Source organism: Brachyhypopomus gauderio, unplaced genomic scaffold (genome assembly GCF_052324685.1).
Source record: "Brachyhypopomus gauderio isolate BG-103 unplaced genomic scaffold, BGAUD_0.2 sc116, whole genome shotgun sequence".
NCBI lineage: Eukaryota > Metazoa > Chordata > Actinopteri > Gymnotiformes > Hypopomidae > Brachyhypopomus > Brachyhypopomus gauderio.
Window position 1 is genome coordinate 17,067 of NW_027506937.1, and position 26,028 is coordinate 43,094.

At 41.4% G+C, this 26,028-nt stretch overlaps 1 protein-coding gene and 1 pseudogene across 5 annotated transcripts in view; one reads left to right on the plus strand and one right to left on the minus strand.

Annotated features, from left to right (window-relative positions):
• Window positions 1-3,040: 3,040 nt before the first annotated feature.
• LOC143497926 (GTPase IMAP family member 9-like) lies at window positions 3,041-7,916 on the minus strand (annotated as a pseudogene).
• Window positions 7,917-9,125: 1,209 nt separating this feature from the next.
• LOC143497917 (uncharacterized) overlaps window positions 9,126-26,028 on the plus strand; it is a 66,139-nt gene continuing 49,236 nt past the window's right edge. For 3 of the 5 annotated variants that reach the window (XR_013125915.1, XM_076993551.1, XM_076993550.1), the window contains exons 1-7: window positions 9,126-9,263; window positions 13,460-14,095; window positions 15,895-15,945; window positions 16,038-16,100; window positions 16,549-16,611; window positions 17,947-18,006; window positions 18,265-18,330. Coding sequence is in view for 4 of the 5 variants with exons in the window: in XM_076993551.1 (XP_076849666.1) it covers window positions 9,242-9,263; window positions 13,460-14,095; window positions 15,895-15,945; window positions 16,038-16,100; window positions 16,549-16,611; window positions 17,947-18,006; window positions 18,265-18,330 (961 nt within the window). In the remaining variant the exon portion in view is untranslated. The remainder of the gene's footprint in view (window positions 9,264-13,459; window positions 14,096-15,894; window positions 15,946-16,037; window positions 16,101-16,548; window positions 16,612-17,946; window positions 18,007-18,264; window positions 18,331-26,028) is intronic. The other 2 variants (XM_076993552.1, XM_076993554.1) reach the window with 2 other exon arrangements.

Genomic DNA, 26,028 nt, shown 5'->3' on the forward strand with positions numbered 1-26,028 from the left:
GTTCGAGAAACAACGTCAGGAAACTAAGACGAGACAAACTAAGCTAGCTGAAGAGGGAAGGGAGTGCAGGAGCAGAGAGAAAGTGCGACCGCCTCTCTTGAAAGCCAGAAGAGAAACATTTACATTTACATTTGCACATTTACATTTTATCTGCAGTATTAGTGCTCATTTGTAGCCAAGCATCACAGTTTTACATCTGATGTGTGATGCTACTGGAAGCCAGTGAAGAGATCGCAGCAGAGGAGTCACATGTGAGAACTTGGGTAGATTGAAAATAAGTTGTGCTCTAGTATTCTGAATCAGTTGTAGAGGTCTGATGACTTGTAGAGGAAGACCTGGTGAAGCTAAGTAATGTTAGATAGAAGGACCAAGTTGGCTAACTATAGGCAGAGACTGGATATGCAAACTAGTATTAGAATTTCAGCCTTCAGGATTCAAAGGAGTTCAAGACGGGTTATTTGTAATCCATCCATTTTCATCCGCTTATCACCTAAAATAAGAAAAAAAAACCTGACCACTAATTACTAACTACACACAAACTGCAGTTTTCATTTCAAATTCTAAAAGACTGCTGGCGATCTTACCAGAACACTATCAGAGAAACCAGAAGGGAATATTTGTCAAATATGGAAATGGAAAACTGTCATAATCCTCATGTGCTATTTAAAACGATTGACTCTGTTCTTAAGGCTCCTCAGCCCGTCAGTTTGGAGGCATCACCTGATGTGTGATAATTTTCTGCACTTTATTGATAAGGTTGTCACTGCAAGAGCTCTTATTACAGTTCCTGCCTCTGGCCCCTCTTATTCTGTCCTTGGCCTGGCTGTGTTTGATAGGTTTGAACCTGTGACTCTGTCGCACGTGGAGGATGTGGTGGGCCATATGAAGCCTTCAGGTTCTCCCTGTGATATTGTGCCTCCACTTTTTTTAAGAGGTTTTTCACAGTACAGGTTTTGGCACTCTGTCTTCAGGTATTGTTCCTGTGAGTTTTAAACATGCTGTAGTGCAACCTTTGCTCAAGAAACCTGGCATTGACCACACTGTATTGGCTAATTATAGGCATATTTCCAAACTGCCTTTTCTATCAAAAATATTGTTTATTATTTTTTATTATTTAAAAGTTGTTTACGCTCAGCTAAATTTGTTCCAAGAAGAGCAAAATATCCTGGAGGTTTTTCAATCTGGTTTTAAAACCCTGCATAGTACAGAGTCGGCATTGATTGATTAGGGTTTTTAATGATATTCTCCTGACCAATGATTCTGGTGACCATGTGATTCTTCTCCTGCTGGATCTAAGTCCTATCTGACAGACAGAATTTCGTGTGTGACCTTCGCTGGCTCTAAATCCTCCTCAGCTCCCATGCCATATGAGGTTCCACAGGGCTCTATCTTAGGACCCCTACTTTTTTCCTTGTATCTGCTTCCACTGGGTTCCATTTTCAGGAAACACTGCATCTCATTTCATTGTTATGCTGACGACACCCAGATATATGTCCCACTTAAAAAGAGAGATACCTCTATAAAACCACTTCTGCTATGTCTAAATGGTATTAAGGACTGGATGGCTTTAAACGTCTTAAATTTTAATGAAAAGAAAACAGAAGGGATGGTGTTTGGCCCTAGTGGTTCCAGTGAAGCCTCCCCTATTAATTTGGGCCCTCTGACATTATATGTGAAGCAAACTATCACTAACTTGGGTTTTAAAATAGACAGTGATTTTAAATTGGACCGCCAAATCGGTGCAGTGGTTAAGTCCAGTTTTTTCCATTTGAGGCTGCTGGCAAAGGTTAAGACAATCATTTCGCACGAGCACTTTCAAACAGTAATCCATGCCTTCATTACGTCTCGGCTGGACTACTGTAGCGCACTTTATTTTGGAGTCAGCCAGTCCTCTCTCAAACGTCTTCAGTTAGTGCAAAATGCTGCTGCCCGACATTTAACGGGATCACGCAAGAGAGAGCACATAACTCCTATTCTGGCCTCCCTCCACTGGTTACCTGGGCATTTTAGAGTTCATTTTAAGATTCTTTTATTTGTTTTTAAATCTTTAAATGGACTCGCCCCGCCTTACCTCGCCGAGCTGCTCCATCCCCGCACCACCTCAGGTCAGCTGATCAGCTGCTCCTGGAGTTGATGCAGCATATGAAAGGAAAAGATTGAAGTATGCAGATTTGGTGGCTGAGGTAAGAGAGCGGGGCTGGCAAGCACATATTAGACCTGTAGAGGTAGGGGCTAGGGGTTTCGTGGCGAAGTCTGCCACAAGACTACTGGCTGAGTTTGGATTTAGAGGCTGTGTGATGAGAGCAGTGGTAAAGGAGTTCTCAGCGGTAGCTGAGAGATCTAGTCAGTGGGTGTGGCTAAGAAGGGCTGAGGTTAAGCACATGTTGAATGAAATTTGACTTTTATTTGTAACATTCTCTAAATGCGAGTTTACAATGGTAAGAAGTCACGCAGCCAACTGATATAATTCATATCCAATATTAACTATATACAGTACACAGTATTAACTATACACAGACGGCCGTTCGGTCTTCGTAACGCGCCTGCCACATTCCAGCGTTTAATGAACCTCACATTGGGGGACGTCAAAAATTGTGTGGCCTATTTAGATGACATAGTCATTTATACCGAAACATGGGAGCACCATCTGGAGGTTTTAGATACTGTTTTCAGACGTCTACATGAAGCCTCCTTGGTTTTGAACTTGGAGAAGTGCGAGTTCGGTAGAGCGGTTGTGTCGTATTTGGGGAAAATGGTGGGGCAAGGTCATGTGAAACCCCTTGATGCCAAAGTGCAGGCTATTGCTGAATTTCCTGTACCGACCACTCGGCGGGAATTAAGGCGTTTTCTGGGAATGGCGGGTTACTATCGATGTTTTTGTAAAAACTTCGCAGTGGTGGTGGCGCCCCTCACAAACCTCCTCCGCAAAAATGCTCTCTTCTCGTGGTCCCATGAGTGTGATGCCGCTTTTCGGGCTGTGAGGTTGTTATTGAGCAGTTCACCCGTTCTGGCTGCTCCTAAAACCTGTACTCCCTTTAAGTTAGAAGTAGATGCTAGTGACACTGGAGTCGGAGCGGTTCTCCTCCAAGAAGGCGATGATACTGTAGACCACCCTGTATGTTACTTTTCCAAGAAATTCTTGAAGCATCAGCTAGCATACAGCACCATCGAGAAAGAAGCTTTGGCTTTGATGTTAGCATTACAACACTTCGAGGTCTATTTAGGTGACAGCCCTCATCCGATACTCGTGTTTACTGACCACAACCCTCTGGTGTTTGTACAGCGCATGTGCAACAAAAACCAGAGACTCATGCGTTGGTCTCTGATTTTGCAGAGTTTTAATTTATCCATTCAGCACAAAAAAGGAACAGATAATGTGGTTGCGGACGCACTCTCTAGGTGTTGAGCTTCGCCCCAGAGGTGCGTTTTTGTGTGGGGGGGTGTTATGTCCATGTGTATTTGGTGGGGGGTTGTTTTCGTTCTGCATGTGTGTTCAGTGTCTCTTCTAGACAGAGTTGCGCTGCCCGGACGAGGGGGTGGTTCTGCGACCTGTGTCGCGGAATGCGGAAGTGATCGGAATGCGGACGCCGGTGGAATGCGGAAGAACACTCCAATAAATACGGATCATTCGTTTGCGTCAGCGCGGCATGCTGGTTCTAATGCTTGGGACTAGTTTGCCGTCTGTGTTATCGATATATGACTGTGCTGATTTTCCTATATGGTAGTTTAGTTCGGTGGACTCTATTTCTGAGCAGAGATTGTCTCGGCTGTTCGTTGTTTATTAATGTGTTGTATATGTTATGGTTTTGTATGGTGCGTGTCCTGGTCACCCCTGGGTAGGGTTGGTGGCTGTTTGATTTAACATTTTGGGTAGTGGTTGTTCTTTTGTTTTGGGTTTTCAGCCTTAGCCAACCTGAAGACAGTGGGGTTTCTCTTTTATGTATATTTATATGTATATGTCCGTCTATCACCTGTATATATATATATCATCACCTGTAACCTACATAAACTCATTTCACTATGCGCTATTGGTCGTACGTGATCTGTCACTAGAGAAGGTACACCATTATTTCACAGTGTTATGGGCCCAACCTAGACTGGGTCGTAACACATGTCCTTCAGTTAACTTCTGTTTACCCTCCACTGTCTGCAGGCCTTGTTGCATATATTTTCCAATTTAAATCAATATAGGCCTACAATTAAGACAGTAAAAAGACTGTAAAGTAGGAGAAGGAGTTATAGGCTACTGAGTGTTGTCATTACATGAATGCAGATGGACATTTTTCACAGGTAATGGGGAACTTCCAGTTTCTTCTTTCACAAATGAATGTGTTAATTTATGTTGCCTAACAAAACCTATACAACAGAAAAAGTTCAGCTTAACACATAGATTTGCAAACTCTACCTATCTATCTAATTATTTGTATGTGGTCGTCCTCACGTTATCTATCATTGATTTGGGCTAGAGCGACTAGTTTATTAGGTGCGTATCTGGTGTGACAAAGGAAGAGAGAGGTCGAGTGTGTGCGAGGTGGTGGCGCATTTTAGGGCATTGTTTTTAATCGCTCAGGTTTTCAAAAGATCATTTCAAACCGACCTCAGTAAAATGATTTAAAAAAATAAAAAAAAACCCCGAAGTTTCAAAAGGGCACTTTCATTGATAAAGGGCAGAGTTGATGTCTATGTGTGCACGCCACTGGGTGTGTGTGATGTTGAGAGATGGGTAGGATTGTCACTTGGCTTTTCCGATAGCCGTCGGGTAGCAGGGTTGTTGGTAAATTTTGTGATGGGCTACATTGTGAGCTTGGAGGGGGGTGGGTCTGGGACGCCAGACTCCACTGATGGGCCTTCTGGAGGTGTTGGGGGCTCAATTCATGGAAACACCAACAAAGGGAGGTGCCTTCCTGATGACCCCAAGGAAATGCTTGCAAGGTATTGTGTGTGTCCATGTCACTGTTTTTGAAGGTCAGTCCAGGTTAGTTTGGTGGTCTGAGTACTTGGCAGTTGAGGCAATGGACCATGAACATAGTGCACTGTGCTTCTGGATCCTTGTCGAGCCAGTATCAGATTGTAGCTGCTGCTGTGTTCTGTTCAAGTAACTAGTGTGGGCATAGGGTGTGTGCAATCTATCTTGTCTTCTTAGTAGTATTGTGTAGGATTAATAGATCATAGTTGTTGGTTAATACATCCTAGCCAAGCCTGTTGCATGACTCCGGATGTTAGGTGCAGGATTTATCATCTTCCTGTATTATGTTACTAAAACAAATCTTAAACCCCACTTTTATTCATTGGCTTTTAACACAGCAAGAGACTTTGTATGTTTTTTTAGTTTTTACTGTTTTAGTTTAATGCATTGATTTGTTCTATTGATTCCTTTTACTGTTTTAGTTAATATTGTTTTATCCATTTTTTGTTATTATTAGTTTTATGTCTAATGTTCTATTCTTATGTACAGCACTTTGTTTCGACTGCCGTTCTTAAAGTGCTCTATAAATAAAGTTGAGTTCTGTGTTATTACTGTTGTACACACTTGTGTTCCTTTCTTTAACAGTTTTAACAGCTTCTTCTTGACTTCTTTCTCTGCTCTTTCTCTTATTTTCTGATTCATTTCCTCTATTTTCTTACTCATTTCTATGATTAGCTCTCTTTGTTCAGTACAGAATTGATTCATATTCTCTTGTGTCTCCATCATCTCTTTTTCCATTTCTTTTTTCAGCTCTTCTTGTCTCTCCTGATTCTCTTTTTCTACATTCTCATACATCTCACTTGTGTAATGATCTACAAGATTAGTGCTGATCATGTCCTTTATCTTATGTATCAGACTGGTGACCTGGGTGCGGTCTGCCATGTTTTCGTTGTTGAAGACATGGTACCGCCCACTACACCTCTTCAGTAACTGGTTCAAATCATCTCCTGCGTCTGCCAGGTATCCCTCTATGGTCTGGTTCTTTAGGCGGTCTCCTCCAGTGAAGACGATTATGCTGTATCTGAACACATCTTCTCCAAACAGGTGCTGCAGCCTCTCTACTACCTTCTGTTCCTCTACAGTGAAGCAGTCCAGTGTGAGCACCAATAGGAACACATGTGGTCCAGGGGAGGAGAGCACAATTCATTCAACCAGCCTGCTAGACTCTGTGATCTTGGTCAGGTCTGTGTCCAACAAGCCCGGGGTGTCGACCACGGCCACTTTACAGTCGTCAACATCTGCTTTCTCTTTTATACAGTTCTTTGTCACTGACCGGGCAGAACAGATTACATCAAACACCTCTTTACCCAGAATGGTGTTTCCTGAAGAACTCTTTCCCACTCCAGTCTTCCCCACCATCACAATCCTCAGCTCAGACACTGGACACAGAAGGAGGAAAATATGGATCCACTTTAAAAAGGATGGATTTGTGGATGGACATAAATATAACACATACATAAATTAGGTTCTGACAGTAACTGTACCCTCTGTACTGGACTAGGGTCTACCAAACTTCCTAGAAAGATTTGATATAGTAAACAGTTTTAGTCAGTTTTAGTGTTTGTCCTTCACAGATTTTAGAACTTAGAACTGCCACATTAAAATGATCAACTTGGGCGTAACGGGCCAGAGAGTGCAAACAAAAAAGTGCCAGTCACAGGGAAAAAGAAAGATTTAATGAATAACATCCATCAACATGGTGGGCAACACAGTGGCTTGGTGGTTAGCACGTTTGCCTCTCAGCACTGGGGTCTTGGGTTCAAGTCCCTATCTGAGTGGAGTTTCCATGTTCTCCCCGTGTCTGCGTGGGTTTCCTCCAGGATCTCCGGTTTCCTCCCACAGTCCAAAAACATGGAGGTTAGGTAAATTGGCAGTCCCAGACAAACTCTCCCTGAGTGTGTCTGTGTTTCTCTCTGTTCAATACAAACAAGTTGTTGTCTGAGTGTGTGTGCATGAATGTGTGTGTGCTTGTATGGCCAGCAGTGGATGGTGCTCTGCCACTAGGGTCTGTCCTCTCTCCCCCCTTCCTGCACCCCATTCAGTCCCCCAGGGGGCTGTGGATCCCGGTAGAGAGTACGCTGTGCGCAATTGGCTGCTGCTTCTCACCGGTGTGTGATTGGTTGTCTGTAACGTAGCTGTGTTAACAATTGTAAAGCGCCTTGGGTATCTAGATAAGGCGCTATATAAATTGAATCATTCATTCATTCATTCACGTTGCCCGTGTCTGTTACGTGTTTTGCCTGCGCTTTATGCGCTATCTGTGTTACAATAAAAGTGATGTCTGTCGCCTAAAGCCGAGGATTGCATCTCGTCCTTCGCCGCTCCGCCATCGTCACAGTAACACAAGCTACTGCTGGGTGATATGGAAAAAAGATTAGCCCAATATTTTTTCCATACTGATCAATATTTATATATATCACAGCATATAATTCTATAATGCTGCCAGTTTCAATGGTATAGTTCATAGTTTATTTGCAAAAAAACTGTAAAACAAATAATGTAAGAAACATTTAAATGTGCAAATGTTTACCTGCTAACAAAATAAACAAGCTTGCCTTGTTGTTGTTGCCACTTCTCTTCATCATCTATATTCTACCACTTGGGAAGATAATCCATGGCCATGGCCTTAACTTCCACTGCTATGCTGATGACACACAGATTTATGTTGGCACTAAATCCACCTCCACTCTGCCTCCTTCCGCTCTCATCTCCTGCCTGTCGGATCTTAGATGCTGGATGCACTCAAACTTTCTGCAGTTAAATCAAAACAAAACCGAAGTCCTGCTTGTGGGTTCAAAAACTGTGGTGTGCAACCTTGGGCTTCTTTTTGATTCCTCACTCAACTTTGAACCTCACATGAGGTCTTTAGTTAAAAGTTCATTTTTCCATCTGCGGAACATTGCTCGCCTGCGTCCTGTGCTGTCAGACAGACGCTGAAATCCTGGTCCATGCCTTAATCTCGTCTCGTTTAGATTACTGCAATGCACTTTTTCTTGGCCTCCCTAAAAATCCTACAGTCTCTTCAATATGTTCAGAATTCAGCTGCTCGAATCCTTACACACACTAACACACCTTACATATCACGCCTATTCTTCATCAGCTTCACTGGTTACCCATCCCTCTGCGTATACAGTTTAAAATCCTGCTGCTATCATATAAATCCCTTAATGGTCTGGCTCCAGATTATTTAGCACAACTTCTACACCCCTATATCCCAAACCAAACACTTAGGTCCACAGACACAGGTCTTCTGGTGGTTCTGCAATACAAGCTTGTTACTGCTGGTGGGCGCTCATTCTGTGTAATGGCCCCAAAACTGTGGAATGGCCTCCCGCAACATCTCCGCCTCTGTTCATCCTTTTCCTCCTTCAAAACTCAGCTTAAAACTCACCTTTTCTCTCAGTATTTTCTCCCTTCCACCAAGTCATAGTGTGATTTAATTATTTCTAATTATTTTTTCCTGATTTTTTTTTTCTCTCTCTCTCTCATAGGATTTTTGTAAAGCGTCCTTGGGTACTAGAAAGGCGCTATATAAGTCTAACTTATTATTATTATTATTATTGTAACTTTAACATTAGAAATAATGGCAATAAAAGCTGTGACTTCATCACAAATTCCTTTGGCATGGCAGCACACATCTCAAAGATTTGCAGAGGTTTAACCAAAAGAAACAAACATTAAAGGGGTAACCAAGTGGATTCAAAAGAAAGGCCCTGCTACATTTAACTCTGTAAAACCTGCAAAATGTGTTTACTGTAAAGCAGGGTGGCGAACGTGATTTGTTGACGGGGGGGTGGTGAACGTAACATTTGTGACGGAGTGTTTTTTCAATAGCCCTGAAATAAATGCTCCAAATTTAATTCTCCCGTCAAAATTAAAAAAATATAGAATATAGAAAATATAGAAATTTGCAGAGTTAATCAGGAATGAGATTGGGTCCGGACAGGACTGCGTTCGGGTCCGGATCCGGGCCGCGGTCCGCCTGTTAGTGACCTCTGGTCTACCATTTGGTTGTTGTAATAGATATCAGAAAGTGTTGGTGTACGTCACCTGACGGCAAGTGTTTGGACTGTGGTAAGAAATGGGACAGCGCGATCCAAGCGCGCTACCGTAATGCCGCGTGTATTACGCCAAGTGTAGATGGGGTGACCGCAGTGTTGTACGGTGGTGGTGTGTGTCGTAATCAGGAACCTGTACGAACCAGTATATCCGTCTTTTTACAGCTGTACGACACACACACCCCACCAGTTACGTTGGCATTCATATCCACACAAAATGGCTTCAGCGGACAAACCATGTGAGTATTTTCGTATTACTGGAAATATTAATGGAGTAGGTAAACTTTCGTGTTTTGGTCATTAGATTCCTATAGAGTCCATTTCAAGTCCAAGTAGCAGCTTCCATAAAGAGTATATTCGTTTCTAATGAATATCATATTAAAATCTCAAATTTTGGCCAACCGCGAAACCAGATGATATTCGATAATTAAATGAAATCGGTGATTTCACAAACAGATTAGATCGAAATGTGCAGTTATTAGACTTAAACGAGTTGCACTTCCTGCTCAGCGCGACACACTGGCCGTTTCTCGGTGCGCACGTCTAATAAACTATATCGATCGATTAACGATCTCTTTAAAGTGAATCAAATTAAGCTCGAAGACATACGAGAGACATTTTTCTTATAGATGAATTGCATTCTAGGTTAAGATGAACAAACTGATTCAATTTGTCGAAAGCTTCACGCACCGCAAAGTGAAAGTAAAACAGGTTTGATCCGCGCCATCACTTGGATGGAATTTTACAGTCACTTGCAATCGGTCATTGTTATTGGCAGTGTTTTAAAATACTATGTGAAATTTGTTTCCTTTTAATTTAACTTTATGGCAGTCGAATTTTCTTCTGCTCATTAATACTTGATAAGCTCTGCTCTATTTGGCTGGTTTACAGCAAGGCAATATAATTCTTCATACAGAAACGACTTGAAGTCAATATGTATGGTGTGATTTTTGTTTCAATAGTTCCACAAAAGCAAAAGTAAATCCAAGAGCAGAAAGTATATGTTATGAATGCAAAACAGAAAAATATATATCAAAATTATATTTTTTATATAATTGGTTATTTGAAACTTATTTTCGTTTGCATTTTGACAAGTTTTTGGTTCCATTGTTTTTGTTTTTTTGGATTTTCCCAGTAAGGTCTTTTGCTTCTGGAATCTCTCTTTGCTTCTGCTTCGTTTTTTGCTTCTGACTTTTGGAACACATTTCACGTGTGGGAGGGTCTTAGATGAAGGCGTTCCTCTGCAATCTCCATTGGTCACTGATTCCGGACTGACACAGAGCTCTGAGACCGCCTCTGGGACCAAGCCACGCCCACCCCACCAGCCTCCCAGCGTTTTCAAACGTGGCGGAACGCGGTGGTTCTGTTTCACAGCAGCATAAACTGAGTTTTACCATTAAAGTTTATACGAAGTTTATAATTAATTGCTAAATGGTCTGTAGATATTGCAAATGTACACTGTATAATAACTACATTAAGCATGCTCACCAGCACGAGCTTTTTAAAATTTTTAGTGAACTGGATGGAGAGAACCAGGGGCGATTTTAGGATCTGGTCTTTAGGGGTGCCCAGCCCCCAGTGCTCACAGAGGCACATTTTTTCTCACCAATTGAGGCGAACTAGTACATTTATAAATTTTGGAGCCGTATTAGTTTTGCTTTGAGTTGTTTTCCCCTACAACATTCAATCTTAAATCAAGTACAAATCATTGTGCTTTTAGCATGTAAACTGAAAAATTTAATTAACTTGAACGGTTAGTTTTTTTGTGCTTGTTTTGAGTTCAAATGACTTAAAATAGGGTAAAATTCTAAGTAAGACCGATTAAGTTCATTATACTTAAAATAAGCAAAATAATCCTAAAACTTGCAATGCCTAGTAAGTCAAAAATTCTTATCAGAGAAAAAAAGATTTATTGCCTTTAAATGACTTAATTTTACTTGTTAAGAATTTTTTTTTTTGCAGTGAAGAAACATACCTTCTCAACCCAGCTCAGGTGCTGGCTGCCTCGCAGATCCAGAAATGTAGAATGTGAACAGCTAGCTTACGACCAGAACAAAATGCCAAGCTGTAGACAATTCTAGCAGCAAACAGTCGCGTGAATGTGCCAACCAATCAGAAGAGATATAGTTGATAAGTGGACTGGTCACAAGCCTCGAAGCAGGGTTGCCAGATTGGCCAGTCGAACCAAAGTATTGCGCAGGTGCAGAGCAAGTTTTTTGCATAATATAATATTTAAAAAATGTGTTGAGCCAGGGGGTGCTGAGCAACCTGACGGTGGTGCTCTAGCACCACTAAAAATACCCTAGCCTCGCCCCTGGAGAGAACATTGATGTGTGGATATGAGTATTTGCAATATCTGGTATGGCGACGGACGGGGGGTGGGGGGCAGCTGGTGTACGAGAGGTGATGCCAAATATAGTAAAATCCATAATAGTAAAAAATACCAAAATTAAAGCCAAATACCAAAATTAAAGCAATACTGAAAAGTGGCCACCCTATATACAACCAGCTTTGTTCACTCACACTGTTTTTCAGTGTTCTGCAGGTACCACACACAAACACACATCACATGCATCTTGTGCTGTCCATATTTTATTAAGAAGTGAACAATATTCATTGAACCATTGAACATAGAGATACTAAACATAATACATGTCAGACATGACATTCAGACACTGTCCGACTCAGAGATAAAAACAAAAAGATTTTAACTTGGAGGGGTGGGAGTAAGAAGAGTAGTCCATTGAAACGCAGAGTGCGGATTAGTTTCCTTCTCACTTTAGACCCGCGGGGATGCTAGCGAATGATCCAGGAGGAGCGAGTAACTAGTCGCTACTATTGTGAATGTAGCAAAACGGTGACAGAAGCTACAGCAGCGATTAAATTAAAAATAATTTAAAGGCTAGCATTAAACACGCTCTTCCCTGTTGACTTCTCTCAGGGTAATGTCGCGCTGAAAAATATTGACCTGTCTTGTCAATATATGGAGCCAGATCCGTAAACGCGAGCCGCTTTCGCCATTCCAGATGGCTCAGTCAAAACCATTACATCTTAATGAACCAATAAATAACATCAGCGGCAAAATTGAGTGTAAAAAATACCAGGGTTTATCATTTAGAACTACAAAAAAATCTTGTTTCTTATTTTACTATCTACCTATTTTTCATAAGAGTTTGTTTTACCGCAAAATATGAAAACTTCAATACGGCGAATTTCGCCGCAAGGTGACAGATTTTCATGCCTGCATCCAGTTCACTAAAATTTTAAAAAGCTCGCGCTGGTGAAGTGTGCTAAATATTAACCGCCATGCTTAATGTAGTTATTATACAGTGTACATTTGCAATATGTACAGACCATTTAGCAAATAATTATAACCTTTGTATAAACTTTTATGGTAAAACTTAGTTTACATGCTACTGTGAAACAGAACCACCGCGTTCCGCCATGTTTGAAAACGCTAAGAAGCTGGTGGGGTGGGCGTGGCTTGGTCCCAGAGGCGGTCTCAGAACTCTGTGTCAGTCCGGAATCAGTGACCAATGGAGATTGCAGAGGAACGCCTTCATCTAAGCCCCTCCCACACGTGAAATGTGTTCCAAAAGTCAGAAGCAAAAAACGAAGCAGAAGCAAAGAGAGATTCCAGAAGCAAAAGACCTTACTGGGAAAATCCAAAAAAACAAAAACAATGGAACCAAAAACTTGTCAAAATGCAAACGAAAATAAGTTTCAAATAACCAATTATATAAAATATATATACTTTTGATATATATTTTTCTGTTTTGCATTCATAACATATACTTTCTGCTCTTGGGTTTACTTTTGCTTTTGTGGAACTATTGAAACAAAAATCACTCCATAAATATGCTTTTAAATATCGGCAAGATTTTGTTGCGGAAAGATGAGCAGCATCTAAGAAAAGTAACATTACCGGAACAGTATTGTAGTGTGTTATTGACGTGCTTTTCATTAATCACTGTGTGCAATTTGTGGAAGAGGAAGGTTGCATTAAGATTTGGTCACTAGTGATGTTTAACATTTTACTGCAAAAGGCCAAGAGCACAGTTTTACGTGAGAATGTGTTTCAAGATACTTCCTTTTCTGTTGTCAAAAATTACTTGTATGCTTACTCAAATTTCTTTGCTCTTACTTGCTGATAGGTCAGTCAGATACTGCCATTTTGGGATTCCTGTGCATGTTGATTTCTTTTGTGGGTCCTAGATTTACCTAGTAACAGCACTGTTAATCGGAATGAGTAAAGGGCTTTGACCAATGAAATATGCTCCTCAACACCTCCACGGGCGTGTGCATGAGCAGGCGTGTGCACGGCCTGTGATGTGATATAAATATAACACCATAGTGATGTTCATGAGAGTGCTAAAAGTGCTCTTATCACATTGACTGTAATAAATGATCTTGTGTCTGTTTTCCAATGCTGCAGGTCCCTCTGAACTCAGGATCATCCTCCTTGGGAATGTGGGTGCAGGAAAGAGTGCAGCAGGAAACACTCTTCTTGGTGTCCCAGCATTTGTGTCTAAGTTGAGTCCTTCTCCAGTCACGCAGCAGTGTGAGGCCCACACAGTGATCCTGGGGGGCAGGCGGGTCACAGTGGTGGACACCCCAGGGCTCTCCATGGGCTCTGACATGAATAAAGACAGACTCCTACAGTGCCTTCAGCTCACACACCCAGGCCCTCACGTGTTCCTGCTCGTGGTTTCCCTAGATAATTCTACAAAGGACCAATTGGACACAGTGGGGAAAGCGGTGGAGATTTTTGGACAGAAGCTCTATGAGTTCACCATTATCCTGTTCACTTTTAAAGATAAGTTAAAATACGTCTCCATTAAGCAGTACGTTGGGTCTGCTGGGTCTAGCCTCCAGACCTTGATCCATCAGTGTGGCCGCAGGTACCATGTGTTCAACAATGAAGGTTCTGGCCAGGATAACCAAGTGGGGAAGCTTTTAGAGATCATAAATGAACTGGTAGATGCTAGATGTGGTATATGGTACAGTCAGGAGAATGATGACATGGAAGATCTTGAAACATGGATGATGGATCTTTCATTTTACCATGAAGGTAAGTAATAACTAGACATTATTTAACGGGGTCTTCAGCATGAAGTAGTAATGTGAGCATGAAGTAGTAATGTGCTCCAGCACTATACCACCTCTGGCCACCAGAGGGAGCTGATGGACTAATCAAACTAAATGAGCTACACTTACTCAGTAGTCCTTACAAGAAGTCCTTACTTATAAGCAGTTCACTCTGAGTTCACTGGTTGGTGCATTGTTGGTCAGTGTTCTGGTGTACGCATCAGCTGGTATCTCGTAGAATTTTCTGGCCTTTCTCTTGAGCCTCTGATTCTCTTTTTTCTGGTTGTACCTGTTCCTGTTTCTAAAACAATGGACACGTTTGTTCCCCTCTCAGTGGTTTTCCTTCTGGCATCCATTGTTCTTTTCTTCCCACCCAAAGTTTTCAGGGAATTTCCTCTTTTGTTTTCTACCTTTTCCTGGCTGTAAACTTTAGCTTCTTTTTGTTTTCAACCCGTTCCATTTGGCCTCTCGGTTCAGGGGTCAAGGTTCATGTTTTCTTAGGGGCTTCCCCAGGTCCGCTTCCTGGTCCCCACAGTTTTACCCCTCCGTATTGCTTCCACTCACTCTCAGTCATAAATCAACTCAACAACTGGATCCTATAGACCAAAACTGGCTCACCCAGTTAATCTCTGGCCAATCTTTGTTACAAGTAGCAAGACTATTACTGATATCACTATTTCAATTACTGGTTTCATTAATATAAATAACAGTAATATGCACAGTGTTAAAACTAGTCATCCACATGTAGTCCTTGCTTCCCAGTGGTGCAACAAAATGGAGCACCATTATGTTGGATATCATATCTTATATTGGAGGGATGGCATAGCCCTATCAGCAACAGGGACACTGGCCAATCACAGGGGTTCATGTGCTCAGGCATCAGAACGGGGAGCTGTGCCCTGTGTGATATTCTGCCCCCAGAAGTCACAGCTCAGAATGAAGCTGTGATTGGTGCATGTGCCTCAGAGGAGGCGTGACATATGTGACAGACCTCACCCTCACTGGTTGGTAGCTGTGACAGTGGACAGATACCTGACCAATGAGAACTGGTCAGGTAAGTAAAACAAAAAATATATATAGACATTTCCTCTTGTTTATACCTTTGTATGTGTTTGAGTAAGATTAACAAACAAGTAAACATTACTGTTCTCATATGTATTATTGTATGAGTATAATTGGTGGGTTGGCATACTCCTGTAAATAACAGTGACACTGGCCAATCACAGGGGTCGGTGAGCTCACACATCAGAAGATGTGTGATTTTCCGCCCCCAGAAGTCGCAGATGTGACACATGTGACAGCCCTCCCCCTCAGAGGTTGGCAGCTGTCATGTGACAGTGAGAACTGGACACAAGTAAAACTAAAATATGTATAGACCTCCGCATTTTTTCATATCTTTGTATGTGTTTGAATAAGATTAACAAACAAGTAAACAATAGTGTTCTCATGTGATGCATAATGACTTAAAATAAAACATCTGTGCAATTATTTAGGTAGACCTGTAAAAACACCACTCCTACACTCAGGGTTTATATGGTTTTTCTTTTCAAAACTATTTATGCCTTAAGAACTAGTCGGTGGTTTGGCTGTAGACAGCTTGTCAAGTTCAAACAGCAACTTTGATGTAGTTTACTTCAAGTTAGGGAAGATTTCATCTGGTGTTTAGGTTGTTCTGTTATTTTTTTGTCTTTAGAGTTATAGGAAACTAGTAATGAAAATATTTTCTATTAGTAAGGATCGAAATGTATAATTAATCACAAATGACTTTCATTTCACTTTCAGAATTTCGACATGATCTATGGATGTTTCCTCATCGGGTGAAAGATCTGGAAGGTGTGTGTGAGGACACCAAGAAAACATTTAAATAAATAAAATAAAAAAAATATTAATAAAAATGGTTACAATTTTTCTCCATTGCATTTCAGAGGTGCATGACAGACATGGACACCTGCAGAGGAAAATTATTCAACTGAAGAAAAAACAGCAAGGTGTGCGTGTGCATGTGTGGAAGCCACTATGGACACCATATAAAAAATATTTTCACTAGCCATTTTGCCATTACTGTTAAATCGATGAATGTATACTGGAAACACAGAAGTGATTAATATGTAAAGACAGTTTATTGATTTATTTTACCACTGCTGGATCTTAAAGTTGAGTTCTTACTCAGACTTCATGTTTATAGATATTACGTGTTTTAACATTATGCAGTTATAATTCAAATAGCTAGAAATCTAGCAGTGAATTTGGTGTGTTAAAACTCCAACAACATCACTATGCTGATACACTACTACCAGTGCAGAGCAGTGTCTCTGTGAGAATGGACTAACATTCAAATAATTCATTCACATGTGTGTCTGGTTGGTGTTTGTAGTGAAGTTGTTGGTGATGGTGCATTGGGGAGATAGTAAGGATTTTTTACATTTTACATTTCAGAGGAGCTTAAAGTTAAAATAAATCAACAATGGGAGGAAATTGGACATCTGATGTCAATGTCAGGTATTTGTGTGTGTGTGTGTGTGTGTGTGTGTGTGTGTGTGTGTGTGTGTGTGTGTGTGCGTGTGTGTGTGTGTCTATGCACGCACACCTGGACACCACAATGGACACCATAGGAATTTTTTTTTTCTGTGGGCATTTCTGTTAAAAGTAATCAATGAATATTGGAAACACAGAAGTGACTACAGTGCATAGGTAGTTGGCCCTATGATTGGAGGTTGGACCCCGATGATGCTGTGGTCATGAGTCTGAGAGAGTATAATTGGAGGGTTGGCATACTCCTGTAAAATAACAGTGACACTGGCCAATCACAGGGGTCGGTGAGCTCACACATCAGAAGGGGGTGATGTCCCGTCTGATATTCTGCCCCCAGAAGCCACAGCTCGAAAATATGCTGTGATTGGTGCATGTGCCTCAGAGGAGGTGTGAGATGTGACAGCCCTCCCCCTCACTGGTTGGCAGCTGTCATGTAACAGGAGACACTTACCTGACCTTTATAGGTGACTTGCAGATAGAACACACGTGGGGTTTCCTTTTCAAAGCATGCCTTTAAAACTAATCAGTGGTTTGGCTATAGACAGGTTGTCAATTTAAAATTTGACAGCAACTTTGATCTAGTAGTTTAGTGGTGATTACTTCATCATAGATGATTTCATCTAGTGTTTAGGTTGTCTTTAGAATTGTTTTAAAGTAGTAATTAAAATACTGTATTAGTTCAAAAAGGTTGGCAAAACAAGCTTCAGCCTTCATCTTTTTTGGCCTCACATGGTGTTGCACCCAGCTCCGCCCCCTCCTGCCAATCTGGTTTTTGTTTGTCCCTCCTGCTCCTCTGTAAGTCTGCCTACTCATTAATGTTCCCACCTGTTTTTTATCCCTAGTTAGTGTATTTAAACTCTGTCTTGTTCAGTGCTGGTTGTTGAAATATTCTGTTTGTTCGACTCTGTGGGAAGCAAGTTTTGTATCTGTCTGGTTGAATCTGGACTCTATGGGTCAGGGAATGTGTATTTGAATCGTGGTTTATGTAAGTTCATGTTCAGTTCAGTTTGCCTGGTTTTTCTTTTTGTTTGTTATGGATGTCTGTATTGGCTTAATGACCCTTGCTGATCACCCTGACTCTGGTTTTGAGTTTGCCCTTAATAAACCTCGCTCTTCTTAGCGTATGCATCTGCCTCATCACTCCATCATACCTTCAGCATCACAGGAGGGTTGTGGTTGTTTATTTATTTATTGTTGTTATAAATGTATAGCGTTCATTGTAAATGTAACATGTAGCGTTCATATGTAAATGAGGACCAAAATAAAAATCACAAATAACAATCAAATTATTTTCCATTATAGGGATGTTTGGAATGTTCGTTCCACCCTACTTGATGTCAAGACCGTTGGAAATTTTGCGAGGTATGTGTGCATTTTCTTTAAAAAGCAAGGAATTAATGAATACTGGAAACGCTGAAGTGATTAGAATGTATAGGCAGTTTACTGAATTTTTTTGTTTTTTGCAACATTTGTATTGCTGATACACTTGTACGAGTGGTGTCACTGTCTCTATAATGAGAATGGTCTGACATTCAAATAAACTCAGGTACAGATGTTGTATAACCTTTGTGTCAATGGGGAGATATTAAGAATTTTTTTACCTGATATTTTTCATTTCAGATGTGTATAAAGATGAAAGGAAACAACTGCGGAGGAAGATTATTGAACTGATGCCAGAACCAGCAGGTGTGTGCATTCATGTAGGCAACACAATGGACACCATAGGAAAAATGTTTTATTCCTGCAGGCATTTCCCTTAAAAGTAATCAATGAATATTGGAAACACAGAAGTGACCACAGTGCATAGGTAGTTGGCCCTATGATTGGGAGATTGGAGGTTGGATCTCCATGATGCTGTGGTCATTAGTCTGAGAGAGTATAATTGGTGGGTTGGCATACTCCTGTAAAATAACAGTGACACTGGCCAATCACAGGGGTCGGTGAGCTCACACATCAGAAGATGTGATATTCCGCCCCCAGAAGATTGAAATGATGTGGCACATGACGGCCCTCTCCCTCAGTGGTTTGCATGTCATGTGACAGTGTACCTGACCTGACCAATGAGAACTGACTACAAGTAAAACAAAAATATACATAAACCTTCTCTTTTGAGGAGTGTTTTGAGGAGTGTTTGACTAAGATTAACAAATAAGTAAACAATAGTGTTCTCATATGATGCATAATGACTAAAAGTAAACTATGTCCTGGTCTAGGTGTCGCGGATGTGACAAGAAGGGAAAGGGCAGGAAAGGGAAATAACTGCCCAAAAGGAGTATGTAGAAAAATGAATGTCTGATTTATTATATAAGGGTAAGCAGGGTGTGTGTCGGAGGAGACCAACCAGGCCCAAAATAACAAACTACATTGTCTAGAAAGCAAAAAGGATAACCTTATCTATCGGTGAAAATAAAATACACAAATCTACACTAAATGCCTATGAGGGGAAAACCAGGAAAAAACATAAAGGGAACAACAACAAAAAAACAGCCTTGGCGCTCCTACTTCCCTCTATGTACAACACTATGTACAGTACTATTTACAATCAGCAACCAAATCCAAGCCACAATCCAATTACTCAAAAACCCAAATGCAGGCAATAGTCAAATGATCAAACACACACACACACACACACACACACACACACACACAACAGATGCACGCCAAATCGAAACACAAGCCAAAATGTACAACACACCAGGAGATAGCATTCTCTCAGCATCCCTCCATCTTGGGGTTTTTAAACATTGTGCGATCAATCAGAAATGGGCCAGAAGATGCCCCGAGGCGGGGTATGCATCTGTTGATCCAGAAAGGGGTGGAGCTTCTTCTGCCGATGTAGACGTTCACACACGGCAATCCAAAAACATTACATTCCACACAAGACCCATGCAGGGTCATAACATCAACATATCTGTTCAATTATTTAAGAAGGTAGACCTCTAACAACAGCACTCCTACACTCAGGGATTTATAGGTGACTGGCAGATACAACTTCTTGTCAAAATATGCCTTTAAAACTAGTAAGTTGTTTGGCTGTAGACAGGTTGTCAAGTTCAATTTTGACAGCGAATTTTCATTTAGTTTTAGTCATAATTTAGTAATCTGATAATCTGATTCAGTCGACTAAAATATGAAGTGTGTAAAATGTAAATGCTTTTTACACAAAATGAAACATTTGTTAACCAGTTTTGTAATATTATTCATGTTTGAAGGACCAATACACACACAGATATATTTAACATCATCTTAATGTATCTGACCTTGCTTATTGAGCATAACAATAACAAAATGTTGAGGATGGTCTGCTCTGCCAGATAAATATATGCATTGATCATAATAAATATTACATTATTTATAGTGGTGGGACTTTAACGTGTTAATTTCAATTAACTAATTACAGGGAAAATAACGAACTAAAAAAATTAGCGCATTTTAATGCATGAGACACTTTTGCACCGTGGAATGTTGCTCAGTGCACGAGGTCCAGACATACAGATTATATGGACGCACAATAAGATGAGCATGATGGAGATGACTGAAGAGGCTACGCTGGTGGATGGGAAATTTAAATATAAGAAACTTCCAGATGGAAGTACAAACACAAATAGTGTTATTTACACTTTATGTAGGAAGGAGTGCGCTTATCACAGGAGCACTTCCACCCTTCGTTACCACCTCAACGCAAAACATGTTGGGGCTAACGCACAGGTCAGTAATGATAACTTAGCTGCTAAATGTATTCCTAGTACGAGCAGTGTCGCCAGTCAACACTCGACCACATGTCGGGGGCAAGATGGATTGCTGTGGACTGTAGACCGCTCTCTTACAAAAAGCGCTGCATATTGTGTCAGCTGATGCAAGTTACGAACTGCCGTCCAGAAAGACAATGTCAAAGAAAATCCAGCAGCTGTATGATGAGGAAAGGGAAGTAAAAACAGGTTATTGTGAAGAGCGCCACAAATGTGGCTCTGACTGGGGATCACTGGACCTCTGTTAGCAACAAGAATTATCTAGGTGTGACAGCTCATATTATAAATGATGAATGAAAGATCCAGTCATTCACCCCACCCCCCAAAAGAAAATATGACACCAAATTATACTGAGACAGCAAAGAATACACGGAGAGTCGGAGCTCAGTTGGCAACTCCTTTACTTGTGATACCAACGGCTTGTTCCGCGTGGCGGAGGAATACAAAAGTAGTACAGCGCACAACAACATATAGTGCCTTCAGTTACTTATTAGTAGGGCTGAACGATTTTGGAAAATAATCTAATTGCAATTTTTTATCTATAAATTGCGATTGCGATTTAAAATCGCGATTTTTTTCCCATTGTTCCACTTCAGGCCTGTGGTTGGCGCCAGAGCGAACTACTCACTTTTTAGTCTAAGACGCTCAATGCATGAGAGTTGGCAACCCTGCAGGTATAGCAACTTGGCTAAAATATGTGCGTGAGGGCATTTGGTAGCGCATATCCAGTGTGTTTAACAAAGCCATGAAGCCGGGCTTGTTCACTACATTAACGGACATTATGTCTTTCACTATGAACTCCGTTACTGCCCGAGTTATTTCAGCGTGCCGCTTCGAATTACATCCATAAGGAGTTACACTTTCAAACGGTTCGGTCAGTGAACTCTGTCTGCTGGACCGCGGTCAAGCTATCCGCGCTTTCGCGATTCATCCGTGCTTTAAATCTTATTGCGCCTATATGCGTGATTTTACGGTATTTCGCTGCTCACCGCATACTAAAGCTGTATAAGCGCAGAGAAACACTTTTGCGTATTTGAAGATGCAGCACTGGTCGTTGGCATTTTAGCCTTACAAATATCATACGAGGCTTTGTGGTGTTTTTTTTTATGCTGAAGGTTTGTAGTGTTACCTCGCGTCGTAGCGACAGTAGCAAGGCACGTTTTGCAGGGTACCTGACGTTGAGCAGCATCTTTTTAAAAGCCAAAGTAATTTCACACAACTGATGTGCTGCCCCTCTTTGGTATTAGACTTTCAGTTGTGTCAGCTTCTGTCGAGCCTGAAGCCATTGTGCAACAAGTTAAAGTGCGCTGTGTTAACTTCACTTCTCCACCTCCCTGCCTCCTGCGGTTTGCTCCGTTCGTCCTCGGCTCGGCTCGCTCCCAAGTCATGTGACCAGTTTAAATCGCAGCCTGTGCGATTAGACAATCGCGTTTAAAAAAATCGCAAAATTATCGCAAATGCAATTAATCGTTCAGCCCTACTTATTAGAGCTACTAAATTCATGACAAAAACCACAAACTTTCACACCTTACACATCCTTCTGAACGCTTCCTGTCTAAAGGGGTCTTTGGGTGAACCCCACATTCCTGACTTTTAAGGTCTCGTGGTAAACCACATTGATGTAACCAGCAGCTGTGTGTCACACCCCCCAGTCCTTTATGTGTATTAAAAGGGGACTTGGAGAACGCCAGTGTGCACATTAGCAAACGGACAAAATAACCCGCAGCGTTAAAAAATGGCATCCTGCCCCAGTGCCCCGCAAAAACCAGCTTGGACACGCCAAGATGGCGCCAGTGTGTGGCGTCCGAGGAGTGCTACTAGCTGTTTTTATGTCATTATAGGCCGTAAGGTGAACCCCGTTTTCGTTCTGATCCGCTCCGCAATCTCCGAACTACATGCCCGTTAGCTGATAAAACGATCAGGTTATATTGCACTTACCAAAAAAGTTTCGCGTCACAGAATCCTGTACTTTGTTTGAACCGAGACGTTTTCTGAAGAACTATTTTCCTCACGCTGAATGACGTCAAAAGACACCGCGTGACCGCGCTAAACCAATCACGCAACGAATTTACGACAACAAACGGGAAAAAATGACAACCTGCCTAGTGCTGTCAAATATAATCTACAGAAAGAAATCTCCCAAAATATAATTTTATAGTGGGCATAAAATAATTATTATCAACAATATCGTTGATTAATATTATTTTATGCCCACTTTATATACAATAACGCACTATTTAGTATTTATTTGGCCCTCAGAAATACATGAATGAGCATTATCATAATCCTCATTCATGTATTTCTGAATTGGGCCAAATTAATACTAAATATTGCTTTATTTACAGCACGAATTAAATTACAATTATGCAAGTGACCTTTCATGTTGTCAGTTGATCAATTAATGGAAATAATTCCAATAATTATTGATAGCCATCCATGTGTTTGTAACAGGAGCTAAATGAATTCCAAGCAGTGCTTTATTTATAGAACAAACAACTATTGTGCAAGTGGATGATAAGGTTACCCTTTCATGTTGTCATTTTTATAAATAAATGGAAATAATTTTATTTATCAATAATTATCAATAAGGACCCTTCAGGTATTCATTTATTCACTAACAACACATAAAAAACTATCAAAACAATGAGGGTATACACATCAACTGGCATAAACTTATATACGTATATACATAACCATAATAAAAGGAATGACTATGACACAAATAGAATAGAGGTAAAATCTCTCTCTCTCTCTCTCACATACACACACACACACACACACACACACACACACACACACACACACACACACACACAGTGTGTGACATGTAGAACAGAATGAGGGGCTGGATTTCTTGTCATCATGTCACTTGAAGGTTTCCATCTTCCAGTCTCTGTCCTTGATGTGAATGAGGACGCTCTACACACACACACACACACACACACACACACACACACACACACACACACACACACACACTCTGTCCTTGGTGTGAATGAGGATGCTCTGGTCATCCTTCACTTCACTTCACACACACACACACACACACACACTCTGTCCTTGATGTGAATGAGGATGCTCTACACACACACACACACACACACACACACACACACACACACACACACACACACACACACACACACACTCTGTCCTTGATGTGAATGAGGATGCTCTACACACACACACACACACACACACACACACTCTGTCCTTGATGTGAATGAGGATGCTCTACACACACACACACACACACACACACACACACACACACACACACACACTCTGTCCTTGATGTGAATGAGGATGCTCTACACACACACACACACACACACACACACACACACACACTCTGTCCTTGATGTGAATGAGGATGCTCTACACACACACACACACACACACACACACACACACACACACACACACACACACACACACTCTGTCCTTGATGTGAATGAGGATGCTCTGGTCATCCTTCACTTCAACAGCTTCCTGCTACTTGTCTTGTACAAAAGAAAAGAACAAAGGATGAATAAATAGGCAGGCAAAAAAATGAAGACTTCATTTTTCCTGGTGGTGTGGTGTTGTAAAAATGGTGCTAGGTGTTGCACCCAAAAAAAGGATTTCTTGTGCACACAGATGTACAGCACAGCCAGCAACACACAGGGACAGTCCCAAGTGTACAAGTGTGAGAGGGGCAGTGGGGGTGGGGGAATGGACCGGGGGATGGGCCTGCTGCTGTAAAGCAGTGTGTTGACCAGACAGGGCATCAGGCTGAGGAGCCACAATTCTAAACAGGTATTCAGTGGCATATTAACATCAGGCATGATATGACATTTATACAAACATACCCAGTACCCCTGTAGTGAAGACTAAACTTGAGAGTTAGAGCTGGTCACTGGTCTACCCTCTTTTGCTATATTCAACCCCGGTGTGTCGGCCAGAACACCACTTGAGGCCAAAATGCATTCAACTCTTTATTCTTCAGTTCAAGGCAGGGATATGAATGTGAGGTGTGTGTTACAGGATGGCTGTGTATAGTGCAAATGTGTAGTTGTGTGTGTGTGGTTCTGAAAATACAAATACAGATATGAGATGTATAATCTCCATTTACAGATAACAAGCACAAATAGAATAAACAGTACAACTGGTGCCTTTGCACCCTCTGGTGGCGAATATATGCAATTGTCTTAATGACTTAATAACGCTGTACAACGAAATATGTAACTACTCATAACAGCGAAATAGTATGCTATGTAAATAGTTATAAGGTAACAAACATACAAACGTAAGGGTCGGACATAACACACACTGTAAAGAAACAAGTCATCGTAACTGAACTAACTTAATAATCACGTGCTAACCGCTAACAAGTTAGCTAAACCCGTGCGGTGAACTCAAAGCGCCGTGATCACACGAACGCAAACGTGATCATATTACATTACAACTACTACTACATTACATCCTCCGCCATCCAGAACAACAATAAACTTACATTAAGTCATGTACGCACGAACGATGCACTATATACAATCAAAATCCCTCGACGAACATCGCACAATGGGCTCCCCACAAAGACCAACTGAAACGAACTCGTCAACTGCCAGAGTGATGACGTCACGTCCAGCCAGTTAAATGGTTACGCTCCTGTAGGGCCTTTTGTACAACCCCATTAAAGTCAAAGTGTGCTTCATTCTATATCAAAGATCTCAAAACAATGGGGGGGGGGGGGGGGGGGGGTATGGGTATTATAGGCATAGGGATGTTATGTATTGGAAAGTAATTTCACACCCACACACATCACATTATGGCAATTCAGACATACATTGATATTAGAATTAGACAAATACAAGGATTGTGTAGCAGTGTAGGCTACATAGTCATTCAACTTCTCCCAACATCTGTGTGTGTGTGTGTGTGTGTGTGTGTGTGTGTGTGTGTGTGTGTGTTGGGGGATGGGATGCATTTGCATAGACTACCTACTGTGTGGTGGGGGGAGAGGGTGATACACAGTCTTACCTGCAGTTAAAGTCTGTGTCTTTGTCAAAGCTTCTTTATGGCGTCTGCCACCCGCGACGACAAATTTGCAGCCTTTCTTGCAAATTATGCAGATGTCAGGAAGAACGGGGCCAGAGCTCGAGATGGACAGGCTTGATCTGGACCGAAGTTTCCTGGTCGGAGTAGTCCCAGTAGTTTGGGGGTCCTGTTGGTCATCTCCCCTCTCTGTTTCTCGCACGAGACGCCGTTTAGTTCTTTCGATCTCTCGCTGGTCAATAATCCTCCGTTACATGTGGGATGTAAACCCGCATCATCGGGAATTTCTTCAAATCCAGTTCAAGACTGTTTGAAACTTTCTGCTACGTCTCTGCACTCGCCCCGCAACTCTAGCCACTGCCGAAGACTATTTCGAAAAGTATTCCACCTTGTGCTGGTGAAATTCTGTATTTCCTCATGTTTAACAGACGATATATGCATGTAACAAATCTTATGTTTCGAGGATTTCTTTTTTTGAACACTTTTGGACGAGATTTCCTCTTCTTCGGTACTGCTGGATCAACGCGCTGCTACAACGACGTCTGCTTCTGTTTACTAGCTCAGCTGACATACCAGCTATCCGATTGGTCCATTCTGATGA